Source organism: Dipodomys spectabilis, unplaced genomic scaffold (genome assembly GCF_019054845.1).
Source record: "Dipodomys spectabilis isolate Male_0828 unplaced genomic scaffold, ASM1905484v1 ptg000366l, whole genome shotgun sequence".
Taxonomy (NCBI): domain Eukaryota; kingdom Metazoa; phylum Chordata; class Mammalia; order Rodentia; family Heteromyidae; genus Dipodomys; species Dipodomys spectabilis.
In genome coordinates this window covers 986,711-999,480 of record NW_024871043.1, presented here as the reverse complement: position 1 = coordinate 999,480, position 12,770 = coordinate 986,711, and the positions used below count along the sequence as shown (strand labels likewise).

General features: G+C 49.5%; 1 protein-coding gene across 1 annotated transcript; it reads left to right on the top strand.

Moving 5' to 3' along the window:
• On the top strand, positions 1–12,755 carry Kat8 (lysine acetyltransferase 8). The gene is made up of 11 exons (XM_042666601.1): positions 1–275; positions 2,131–2,205; positions 2,282–2,457; positions 7,634–7,687; positions 7,781–7,945; positions 9,293–9,382; positions 11,416–11,556; positions 11,657–11,750; positions 11,844–11,994; positions 12,137–12,291; positions 12,587–12,755. Exons 1-11 carry the CDS (start codon positions 65–67, stop codon positions 12,649–12,651), a joined length of 1,377 nt encoding a protein of 458 aa, XP_042522535.1. The 5' UTR covers positions 1–64; the 3' UTR covers positions 12,652–12,755.
• The last annotated feature ends 15 nt before the right edge of the window (positions 12,756–12,770 follow it).

Below are 12,770 nucleotides of genomic sequence, written 5' to 3'. Positions count from 1 at the left end.
GAGATTCCTTCCCGGAGCTAAAGACTGCGCGGCGCCTGGCTCTGACGTCACTTCCGCTACCGCGATGGCGGCCCCGGGAGCGGCCGCGGCGGTTGCTGCAGCGACCTCGGGGGTTTTAGGGGAGGGCGAACCTGGACCCGGGGAGAATGCAGCGGCCGAGGGCACTGCTCCGTCTCCAGGCCGAGTCTCTCCTCCGACTCCGGCACGCGGCGAACCAGAAGTCACGGTGGAGATCGGAGAGACGTACCTGTGCCGGCGACCGGACAGCACCTGGCGTGAGGGCGGGGCCCGGGGCCTAGGGGCGGGAGTTCGGTGGGCGGGGCCTGGGATCGCGGCCTCCGGGATGGTTGAATGGTCTGGGCGGGTGGGGGGGGCGGATCTTAGGGAGAGAGCGCCGCGCTGCGGGTGGGCGGGGCTGAGAAACCAAATTCTTAAGTTTCCACGGTGCACCCATTCTCCCTCTTTCCCCAGTGGGAGGCATCGTTCCGTGTCTTGCTCACTCTGCTCTCACTGGTATTTGCCTTCTGTCGCCCAGTACAGCACTAGCAAAGCGGACCTTCCAAAACACGCAAAAATTTCTCCTTCTCTTACGTCCCATTGCCTTCCCTGACCTTCAGAAGAAATCCCATTCATTTCCATGGCAAAAGCTGTTGCTGGAAAGGACATCCTGGGCCTTCTGCAAATCATACATGCTCTTCCTTTGGAATCCCTTGTGTTTCCTTTTCCTGGCCTCCTGGTGAACTCCTCTTTAGGTGTTTTTGTTTGTTTTTGGTCGGTCACAGGGCCTGAACTCTGGGCCTTGGTACTTACTGGCCCTTCTCAGCTCTTCAGCTCAAGGCTAGCACGCTACCACTTGGGCACAGCGCCGCTTTTCTGCTTATGTGGTGCTGAGGAATGGAACCCAGGGCCTCATGCATGCAAGGCAAGCACTCTACCACTGAGCCACCTTCCCAGCCCCCTATTTAGCTTTTAATCTCATCTTCCTCGTGATTCTGGTTTTTGTGTTGTTGTCCTTTTGGTTTTGTTTTGTTTTGTTTTTTGCTTTTGTTTTTGCTGCCAATACTAAGGCTTTTAACTCAAGGTCTGGGCGCCATTCCTGAGCTTTTTTGCTCAAAGCTGGTGCTATACCACTTGCGCCCTTATCTTTACTTACTGCTTTTTGGTGGTTAATTGGAGATAAGAGTCTTACAGACTTTTCTGCCCAAGCTGGCTTTGAACCTCGATTCTCAGATGTCAGCCTCCTGACTACCTAGGATTACAAGCATGAGCCATTGGCATCTGCTTGTTCTTAATTTATATATTTTTTTTGGTCCGTTGCGGGCCGTGAACTCGGCCTGGGTGCCATCTCTCAGCTCTTCAGCTCAAGGCTAGCATTCTACCACTTGAGCTGTCTTTTTCTGCTTATGTGGTGCTGAGGAATCGAACCCAGGGCCTCAGGCATGCAAGGCAAGCACTCTACCACTGAGCCACCTTCCCAGCCCCTGTTTTCAATACTTTTGACCTCCCTCCAGGCAAAGTCAGTTGTTCCAGTCTGTAGGCTCCTACATTTTTTCATACTTCAGCCATGGCATATATAAAATGTTGTAATCCTCTGTTTGTGGGAGCTTCTGGAGGGCAAGATCTCTTGTGATTCATTGCTGTGTCCTCTGTATCCAGCAACAATACACTGGTAGTTAAATAAGCAGTGGTTGCCTTACTCATTTATTGAATAGTCTGCTTGCTATTGGGCACTCTGTAGGCATTATCTCATCCTCTGAGATGGACACTATCATTTCTATTTTGCATATGAGGAAACAGGCTCAGCAAAAATAATTTGCTCAATTACATATAGTGAAAATATGGAGGATTAGAATTATATAGAAACTAAGTCTGTCCATCCAAATGAATGACTAAGTAAAATTTGGAGTCAGAATTAAACTCAGTTCTAAGTATCAGTGCCTATTTTCAAATCTGTGACCCATGCCTCATTTTTTTCTCATCTGCAAAATAGGGATAACACCTCCAGCCTGGCTCACCACACAAGGCTGTGTCAGTGATTAAGCAGACAGGGTTGTGAACAGATGAATCTGGAAAATGCCTCCCTTGTTCTAGCCCTTCCTTTCCGATGATCCTAATGTTTTTCCTTCACAGATTCTGCAGAAGTGATCCAGTCCCGAGTGAATGACCAGGAGGGACGAGAGGAGTTCTATGTACACTATGTAGGCTGTGAGTTCTTTGGGGCTCCTGGGCCTGAGTGGGAGAGGAAGTGGCAAGGCAGCACCCTCATGGCCCATCCTAACAGTTAACAGGCGACTGGACGAGTGGGTAGACAAGAACCGGCTGGCGTTGACCAAAACAGTGAAGGATGCTGTGCAGAAGAACTCAGAGAAGTACCTGAGTGAGCTGGCTGAGCAGCCTGAGCGCAAGATCACTCGTAACCAAAAGCGCAAGCACGATGAGATCAACCATGTGCAGAAGGTCCGGGTCCTACCCCTTCCTCAGGGCCCAGAGGCCCAGCTGCCCCTGCTAGGTCTCTTAGGCCTCCTGGGCCTCCTAAGCCGTAGTAGCTCCCACTCCTTGTGCTCGTACTTCATGTAACAGGATACCTACTGTAGTTTACTCTTCATAGGTGAGAGAACTTGGCCACAGACTTATAGCAAGAAATTCCATAGCTAGAACTAGAACTCAGGCCTCCTGCTCTAATAGCCTCTTTTTGTCTTCTAATGGCTGTGCTATATTAAGCCAAACCACTTGCAGTCCAAAGGGAGGGAAGAGAATGAATGATATTGGGGACCTGGCTTTGCCTAACCTCATGTTGAATACTATACATATATAATGTCATCAAGCCCTCCCTAAGAATCTAGCACCACAGGGATAATTATTTCTTTATATAAATGAGGAAATAGTTTCAGAGAAGTTAAGTAATGTGCCCAAGGTCACACAGCTAATAAAAAGGTGGGCTGGAATTAGAATAATTATGCCAAACATTACTGGTCTGTGAGCCAAAGTATTAGGCTAAATATTTCAGTACCTGCTATCACTGATGTTTCATGGCAACTGTGTGAGGTAAGCATTATTATTATTCCCCGTTTGCAGAGGAGGCACAGATAAGTTAAGAAACCCAGCCAGGAATTAAACCTGACACCTAGATTGTCCTAATTCAGAGTGGGCCCCGAATCATGATTTTGATATATCCTAACCTTCAAGCATTTGTCTCCAAAACAGTTTTTTTTTTTTCTTTTTATTTTGTTTTTTTAGTCCTGATCATGGGGCTTCAACTCCGGACCTGGACACTGTCCCTGAGCTGTTCAGCTAAATGCGAGTGCTCTACCACTTGAGCCACAGCTCCACTTTTGGTTTTCTGGTGCTTTTTTGGAGATAAGAGTCTCACGGATCTTCTTGCCTGGGTGACTTTGAACTTCAATCCTCAGATCTCAGCCTCCTAAGTAGCTAGGATTACAGGTGTGAGCCACTGGCTCCCAGCTCAAAACAGTTGTTTGTTTGGTTGTTTTTGTTTTTAGGATAGGGTCTCACTGTGTTGCCCAAGCTGACTTTAAACTCAAAATTCTTTTGCTTTAGCCTCCAGTGCTGGCATTGTAGGTGTGGTAGACTATAGCTGGCTACCTGGATTCCTTTCACCAAGTTAGACTGCCCTTAGGAGTTACTTCTGCCATTCTGAGCTTCTGTTCCTTGCTTTCTTTTTTGTGGTTGTGTGCTGGTCCTGGAGCTCAAGCTCAGGGCCTGTTTTCTGTCCCTGACCTTTTTGCCCAAGGCTAGTGCTCAGCCATTTGAACCACAGCTCTACTTCTGGCTTTTTTTTTTTTGGTAGTTTAGTGGTGGTAAAAGTCCCATGCTTTTCCTGCCCAGACGGGGAGGAAAGATCCTCAGATCTCAAATCCTCAGATCTCAGCCTCCTGAGTAGCTAGGATTTATAGGTGTGAGCCACTGGTACCTGGTCTGCTCTTGATTTCTAAAATGAGTACAAAGCGGAACAAGATTTGGCAGACTGCAAAGGCATTAAATGGTCAATAGTTTTATTAACGCAAGTTGGATCTTTTTTTTTTTTTTTTATCAGTCTTGGAGTTTGAACTCAGGATCTGGGCACTATCCCTGAGCTTCTTTTGCTAGCACTCTACCACTTGAACCACAGTGCCACTTCTGGTTTTTTCTGTGTATGTGGTACTGAAGAATTGAACCCAGGGCTTCATGCATGCTAGGCAAGCTCTCTACCACTAAGTCACATTCCTATTCCTCACATTTAAATTTTTCAAAAGGAAGACGTTTAAGATGAAAAAGAAGGGGCTGGGAAGGTGGCTCAGTGGTAGAGCGCTTGCCTTGCATGCATGAGGCCCTGGGTTCGATTCCTCAGCACCACATAAGCAACAAGAAAAAAGCCGGAAGTGGCGCTGTGGCTCAAGGGGTAGAGCACTAGCCTTGAGCTGAAGAGCTGAGGGACAGTGCCCAGGCCCAGAGTTCAGGCCCCACGATCGGACCCAAAAAAAAAAAAAAAGATGAAAAAGAATAAGCGTATTATACTTTCTTAAGGGTAAGTATTGCTTTGAGTGGATTATATTGTCCACACATATACATACATGGATGTGTACAGACATCAGCTGGTTTAAAGTGCCAACTATGTTGCTTCTGTGGCTATGGTAAGAAACAAAAACATTTGAAAAACCGTAATCTAGAAAGAGCCCTTCCAGCCTAAAGCAGTGCTGTCCTATTTAATGCTTTAATGGAAGTATTCTAGAGCTCTGGTCTCCATGACAGGACTACTCTCGCCATATGTGGCTGTGGAGCACTTGAAATATGTCTAGTGTGACCAAGAATAATATTGAAAGTCTCCGTGAACTTGAATTTAAGGACCTGACTGTGACTAGTAGTGGCTCCTCTTCTGGACAGACGCAAGGTCCTGTTCCCCCAAGTTTGTACAAAGATGCGCCTCCAGTCGGCAGTGTAGATGGTAATGGACCAAGCAGAGGTGATAGAACCCTTAATAAAGCAACCAGCAAGTGTCTTCATGCCGGAGCCTGCCGGCAACGAAAGGGAATCCTGATTTAGGGGGCGAGGATGAGGAAAAAGAAAGACATAAGACAAAGGATGGGGTCGGGAGGTCTGCAGCGCAAGACTGCAGCCCTGTTTATTTATTTATTTATTTACTTATTTTTGGGTCCAGTTGTGGGGCCTGAACTCTGGGCCTGGGCACTGTCCCTCAGCTCTTCAGCTCAAGGCTAGCGCTCTACCACTTGAGCCACAGTGCCACTTCCGGCTTTTTTCTTTTTGCTTACATGGTGCTGAGGAATTGAACCCAGGGCCTCAGGCATGCAAGGCAGGCGCTCTACCACTGAGCCACCTTCCCAGCCCCAGCCCGGTTTATTTTTAACGTTCCCTAATATATACTATTAGAAGTCAATAGGTAACATAAGGTTGCAATAGTCCAGAAAAACAAGGAAATTTTCAGTAAAAACAAGACAAGGTAAACAGGTAGAAAGTAAAACTCTGCAGACGTAGCAAAGCAACACCTGGTGTTTTTTAAGTAAGCCAGTTCCTTGTACGTGCCTTCAAGTGAGCACCGGGGTCAAGATGACCTTTAAACTTTACTGTCGGCTCCCAACATCTTCAGAGCTTAATTAATGTTGAATTCTAAATAAATTGCAGCCTTTAAGAAAAATAGTGTTTTGTAATTCTTTAATGCATCAATAGAAGGGCACTATGCTTTGTGAGAGTTGAGAAGTGCCATTTAAATAGATGTGAGGACGAGAACATCTTTTCTCCGCATCCCTCCCCTTTGGTGCAGTGATTATGCTTAAAATTAGGGACTTGTGCCCAACTCTGCTGAGTACCAGTTCTGTGACCTTGGGCAAGTGACTTTGCCTCTTTGTGCCTCAGTTTCCTCCTCTTTTGTTATACTGGCAGTCATAAACACTCTTGTTTCAAAGATTCATTGTGAGGACTAAATGAAGTAATGTCTGTGGAGTGCTTGGCATTTGGAATAAATGGCAGCTGGCTAGTCCCCAGGGGCAAGTGACCTCACCTCTCTGTTACTACTCCTTAAAATTGAAATAAGAATGCTGTAGCAGAGGCCAGTCTAGAGGGCAGACTGCTTTGTGGAGGGGGTGTTCTGGAGAAAGCATGGCTCCATTCTTGACTTCAAGGTGAGTACTCTGGTATATGCTGTATGTTTTTGTGGCTCTCCATCAGTAATGTCTGGCTGTGCTTTGAGTGTGACCCATGACCCTTAGTTTGCTCTCAGAGAACGTGAAAAGTGAAAGAACCTTAGGTAAAGGATCTTGTGTTGACCACTCCTGATATGGGAAGGAAGGAGGATTTTTCTAGATGGAGGAATCTGGCCAGACTTCTTGGAGAAGTGGGAAGGACTTTGGATCTTGAAGGACAGGAAAGAGCGCAATAAAAGCAATTACACATGCTGCCTCACAAAGCCCTTCTGTGTCATGGATGCACCTGACCCAGACTTGATGCCAGGTCAGGAAAGCACTTTGCAGCAGTGTGAGAAGGTAGAGGGAATGGCATGTGCAAAGACAAAGCCCAGCAAGAGAGGTGCTGGTAGCTTAGGTTGAGGGGCTGACACAAGGCCAGGAATCTCAGGAGATCTTGTCAGCCATCCAGACCTGAAGTCCCAGCAACAGCTCTTTGGAGTGGGTCATGGAGACTTCCAGAGAGGAACTGGTCTCAGCGATGTGAAGGAGGTGAAAGCCAACATCCATCCATAGGGCTTGGCCCCCAACCGGATGCCAGGCCAAGCGGAAGTCTGAAGAACTCAGTTATCAGTCTTAGGCATTGGGTTGGGCTGAGAGGCATTATCTCCAGTGTGAGGAAACAGGAGGACCAGGGGAACATGGAAGACTTTTCTGGGCACTGAGCATCTGATGCCCTGTGGGAAGGACCTCTGGGAGCAATCCCACAGCAGGTTGCTGGGACTTAGGGTGGAGATCCATGCACATTGGGGTGTCCACAAGGGTTCGTACTCTGGACATGGAATTGAGATCCTTTCATCCATCTGAGTCTTACCACAACTTGGTCAGAGCCACACTGCCACTTGTACAGCTGAAGTTGTTAACTCAAGGACTGGAACAAGGCCTGATGCTGTGTACATTCATGCTTCAGGGCTGTCTGGATGTGTGGGTAGGCAGGCAGACTGGAGAGGAGCTTTCATCAGCCAACTTAAAACCAAGTAAAATAGCCAGGCTCCAGTGGCTCATATTTGTAATCCTAGCTACTCAGGAGACTGAGAATTGTGGTTTAAAGCTAGCCAGGGTGATAAGTGTATGGACTCTTGCTCCTATTAACTACCAAAAAAATCTCCAGAAGTAGAACTGTGGCTCAAGTGGTAGAATGCTAGCCTAGCAAAATTGCTCAGGGAGAGTGCCAAGGTTCAAGCCCCAGGACTAGCATTTTCGTCCCCCCCCACCCCCAAAAAAAAAAGGAGAGCAAACAAGTAAGACAGATTGGATAATCATACAGACAGACACCAAACCCAAACCAAGTAAAACAAATTGGCTATTTGGATGGTTAGTACTATCATTTAGGAAATGAGGTCTGAAAACGGTAGGGAAGCAGTGTAGTTCTGGATCAAGAGAGGGACAGCCAGGCCACTATGCTTACTCATGTCTACCTGCTTCTCTTTCCTTCCTAGACTTACGCAGAGATGGACCCCACAACAGCGGCTTTGGAGAAGGAGCACGAGGCGGTAAGTAAGGACAGGGCTCCCAACTGGGCCCTCCTTCCCCCTCCCTTGCCTTCTCCAAGCCCTGCACTGCCCCCTGCCTTCCCCTCTCTGCAGATCACCAAGGTGAAGTATGTGGACAAGATCCATATTGGAAACTATGAGATCGATGCCTGGTATTTCTCGCCATTCCCTGAGGACTATGGGAAACAGCCTAAGCTGTGGCTCTGCGAGTACTGCCTGAAGTACATGAAGTACGAGAAAAGCTACCGCTTCCACCTGGTAAGGCCCGGCCCAGCTGGGCAGAGACAGGCACAGAGGCTGAGGGGGGCCCAGCTGTTAGCACCAGGGAAGACATTCGTACCCAGAGTTGCCCAAAGCTCAAGAAGATCTACTTTTCAGCGTGACCTTGGCTTACTCCCTGCCTGTTTCCAGACCTGTTTCCTTTGTATGGAATAGGACAGATAGCAATCTGTCAGGTTCCTTGCCCTTTGTGCAGTTCTAGCAAAAGAAAGTCTCTGAGCAGTGGGAAGACCTGGTGGGAAGAACTCTATGTGGCTGCCAGGAATGGGGTGCTTATTGCTTATTATTAGCACATGAGGTGTTTCTTAAAATGTGGACCTGGAGGCAAATATATGCGGTTTAAGAAAACAAGGGTACCAAATGCTGGTGGCTCACACCTGTAATCATAGCTACTCAGGAGGCTGAGATCTGAGGATCATGGTTCAAAGCCGGCCCTGGCAGGAAAGTCCATGAGACCCTTGTTTTCTTTTTTTTTTTTTTTGGTCAGTCTTGGGGCTTGAACTCTGGGCCTGGGCCCTGTCCCACAGCTCTTCAGCTCAAGGTGAGTGCTCTACCACTTGAGCCACAGCGCCACTTCTGGTTTTATGGTGGTTTATTGGAGATAGTGGGTCTCACAGACCTTGCTGCCTAGGCTGGCTTTGAACCGAGATCTTCAGATCTCAGCCTCCCAAGTAGTTAGGATTACAGGTGTGAGCCACTCGTGCCCAGCTCCATAAGACTTTTATCTCCAATTAATTGTCAAAAAAAAAAGCCAGGGGGCGGGGGAGGTGGTTCAGTGGTAGAGTGCTTGCCTTGCATGCATGAGGCCCTGGGTTCCATTCCTTAGCACCACATAAGCAAAAAAAGAAAAAAGCCGGAAATGGTGCTGTGGCTTAAGTGGTAGAGCACTAGCCTTGAGCTGAAGAGCAGAGGGACAGCGCCCAGGCCCACAGTTCAGGCCCCATGACCAACCAAAAAAAAAAAAGAAAAAAGCCAGAAGTAGAGCTATGGCTCAAGTGGTAGATTGTTTACCTTGAGCAAAAGAGCTCAAGAATAGTGCCCCAAGCCCTGAGTTCAAACTCCAGGCCCAAGCTTTTTAGAGCTAGGTCAACACAGAATTGAGTTCAGGTAGCTGTGATGCACAAGCAAATTATCAGCCTGTCTGTGCCGAGCTTGGAAAGAGATCCTGTTTTCCAGATGTAGAGAGCAAGGAAGACTACTCAAAATAGGTAGTGTTTGAACCCAGCGTCTGCAGATGGGGAAGGAGAGGCAGGGACTTGCTCCAAGTCTCTTGCACTAACAGAGAACTTAAGGGTCCTGAGTCTATGCTTTCTCCCCCTCCCCCAGGGCCAGTGTCAATGGCGGCAGCCCCCAGGGAAGGAGATCTACCGAAAGAGCAACATCTCCGTGTATGAGGTAGATGGCAAAGACCATAAGGTGAGCTGGTGGCTTGGTGCTGAAGGTCTGTGGGCAACTGCCTGGCTGACTGTCGCGGCCACCCCCGGGCACTGTCCAGCCCCAGGTGCGCTTCCATGAGGAAACAGGCTTGTGATTCGCACAGAGTGAACACTTGGGCCCGTGCTGCCAGCCTCAGGCCCTGTCTCCTTTGTCCCTGAGGACTTCTCTTCTGATGGGGTAGTTCAGATTTGAGTTGTTTCAGAACTCAGAATGGAAGCTGTCTTGCCTGAGGCTGCTCTGGGACAGCTTTCTCTTCCTGAAGGAAGGAGTTTGGTGTGCCTAGGAGGGAGCTGCTTTGTGTCTGTGGCTCCAGCTAGCTGAGTTCCTTGTTGTGGCTGAGTGACTTCCGTGGGGTGGGGAAGAGGCCTGGTCAGTCTGAGCAGACCCCACCCTGTGTCTAGTTTCCCTTAGAAGGGCCTCGTAGTACAAGTTGATAAGGGCAGGCCTGGGGGCAGCCCCTGGTTCGCTTTGCTCTTCACTTGGGGGTTGACCTTAGAAAACCTAGTTCACTTTGATCTGTTCCTATTTCCTCATCCCTAACACAGGAGTCAGAATGATTTACCTAGTCTGTTTATTGGTAGAAGAAATGAGACTGCAGGTATCTAGAATGTCACACTTGGGTGGCACCTTGCAGGTGCTTAGAAAGCATGGACTTTGGTGGTGGTGACCTAGGTCACCAGGCTTCCTTATGCTAGGAAGTCCCCACTTCCACCCTAGTCCTTGCCTGGCACTCTGCCTTCCTGAGCATGTACTGGTGCTGAAAGAAAGGCCTCCTGCCAGGTGCTGGTGGCTCACACCTGTAACCCTAGCTACTCAGGAGGCTGATATCTGAGATTCGAGGTTCAAAGCCAGCCCGGGCAGGAAAGTCCATGAGACTCTTATCTCCAATAAACCACCAGAAAACCAGAAGTGGTGCTGTGGCTCAAGTGGTAGAGCACTAGCCTTGAGCTGAAGAGCTGAGGGACAGTGCCCAGGCCCAGAGTTTAAGCCCCATTGACTGTTCAAAAGAAAGAAAGAAAGAGACTCCCACTGGCAAGGTGGGTGCCCTACAGCCTCCAGGCAACACCGCCTTGAGCTGCCTGCTCCGCCCAGGGTCAGTGAGACAGCAGATGTGGAGACCGTCAGCAGCCATAGCTTCATGCTTAGCCTCATGCCAGGCACTGCAGCCGAGCCATGAACAAACAAGGCAGAGGTCACATGCCAGTGGAAATTCTTTCCCTGGCACTCAGAGAACCTCTGGGTAGTTGCTTACTTCTGAGCCTGTTTCCTGTTTTGAATCAGTAAAGGTTGAACTAGTAGCCAGGTGCCAGTGGCTCACACCTGTAATCTTAGCAACTCAGAGGAGACTGAGATCTGAGATGGCAGTTTGAAGCTAGCCAAGGCAGGGAATTCTATGAAACTCTTGTGTCCAGTTAAGCACCAAAAAGTCAGGAAGGGAGCTAAGCTTCAATTGGTACAGTTTCAGCCTTGAGCAAAAAAGCTAAGGAATAGTGCCCGTACCCTGAGTTCAAGCCTCAGTACTGGCATGCATAAACACAAACACACACACACATTATACATGGAAAATGCCTAGCCTGTACTTTGCCCTCAAAGGGCCAGCCATTTAGCCAGGGACCAGTGCCTCACGCCTATAATCCTAGCCACTCAGACTGAGATCTGAGTATCACCATTCCAAGCCAGCCTGGGCAGGGAAGTCCTGGAGACTCTTCTCTCAGTTAACCACCAGAAAACTGGATGTGGAGCTGTGGCTCAAAGTGGTAGAACACTAGCCTTGAGCAAAAAAAACTCAGGGACAGCTCCCAGGACTGGAGTTCAAGCCCCAGGACTGACAAAGAATTTAAAAAAGGGGCAGGGGGGGCGGGGGGAGCAGCCACAGTTAGCCTGGCTTGTCCATAACCTTCAGAGTGCTAATAGCTCTGATTTTCAGCTTTCTCACCCATCAGCTGCTCCTACTCAGTTGGATGAGGGCAGCGTTCTGCCTGCTGACCCCTTCCTACCTTCCCCACCCTCAGATTTATTGTCAGAACTTGTGTCTGCTGGCCAAGCTTTTCCTCGACCACAAGACATTGTACTTCGATGTGGAGCCCTTCGTCTTTTACATCTTGACTGAGGTGGACAGGCAAGGGGCTCACATCGTGGGTTACTTCTCCAAGGTACTGGATGTGGAAGCCCAGGTTGAGGGGGAGGGAGGAGGGGGGAATAAACTTGAGCCCCCACCACCAACCAAAGGTCCTGAGCATCCACCCCCTGCAGGAGAAGGAGTCCCCAGATGGAAACAATGTGGCTTGCATCCTGACCCTGCCCCCTTACCAGCGCCGTGGCTACGGGAAGTTTCTCATTGCGTTCAGTGAGTGTTTCTTGGCCTACCTAAGGGAGGGCATCTGTGATGCTGGGTTTGGGGGTGGCAGTCCCTCAGGACTCTCCGCCCCATTCCTGCCAGGCTATGAGCTCTCCAAGCTGGAGAGCACAGTCGGCTCCCCAGAGAAGCCGCTCTCTGACCTGGGCAAGCTCAGCTACCGCAGCTACTGGTCCTGGGTCCTGCTGGAGATCCTGCGAGACTTTCGTGGCACATTGTCCATTAAAGACCTCAGGTGAGGGCCCTGGTTCTAATCATGCCCGAGGACCTTGCGAGAGCCACGCAGGAGCCCTCTGGCACAGGGCCAAGATGGGCCGTGGATCCTGCCTCTTTGGCATGTTGGCCCTCACCACTATCTGCTCCAATCCTCCCTACAGCCAAATGACCAGTATCACCCAGAATGACATCATCAGTACCCTGCAGTCCCTCAATATGGTCAAGTACTGGAAGGGCCAGCATGTGATCTGTGTCACGCCCAAACTGGTGGAGGAGCACCTGAAAAGCGCCCAGTATAAGAAACCACCCATTACAGGTGGGTAGGGGGGCTACAGCTGTGGGGGGGGGGCACACACATGTGTGCGTCCTGGGAGAGGGCGGTAAGTGCAATGGCTAGCAGCCAAACTTCTTGGTTTTTTGGTCGCGTGATCGCAAACCAGTCTGACCAGCTCACAGCACTGAAGCCTAGGGCAGGCCACTCATTCCTGGATTTCCCTGCCCCCACCCTTGTGTTCTCACCTGGAGGAGGTGAAACCTGGCCTGAGCACAGCAGGTGTGCGTAGGCCTGGGCCGCCCTGCCTGCTGCTGCTCAATGGGTCTTCTCCCCACAGTGGACTCTGTCTGCCTCAAATGGGCTCCGCCCAAGCACAAGCAAGTCAAACTCTCCAAGAAGTGAGCATGCATGCCCCCGCTGCTGCATCCGGGACCCCTGCCTCCCTGCTCTGTAAATAATGTACAGACCTGTTTCTTCATTTTTTAATAAAGTGAATTCTGCTGGTGGCTCGGGACTTCCCA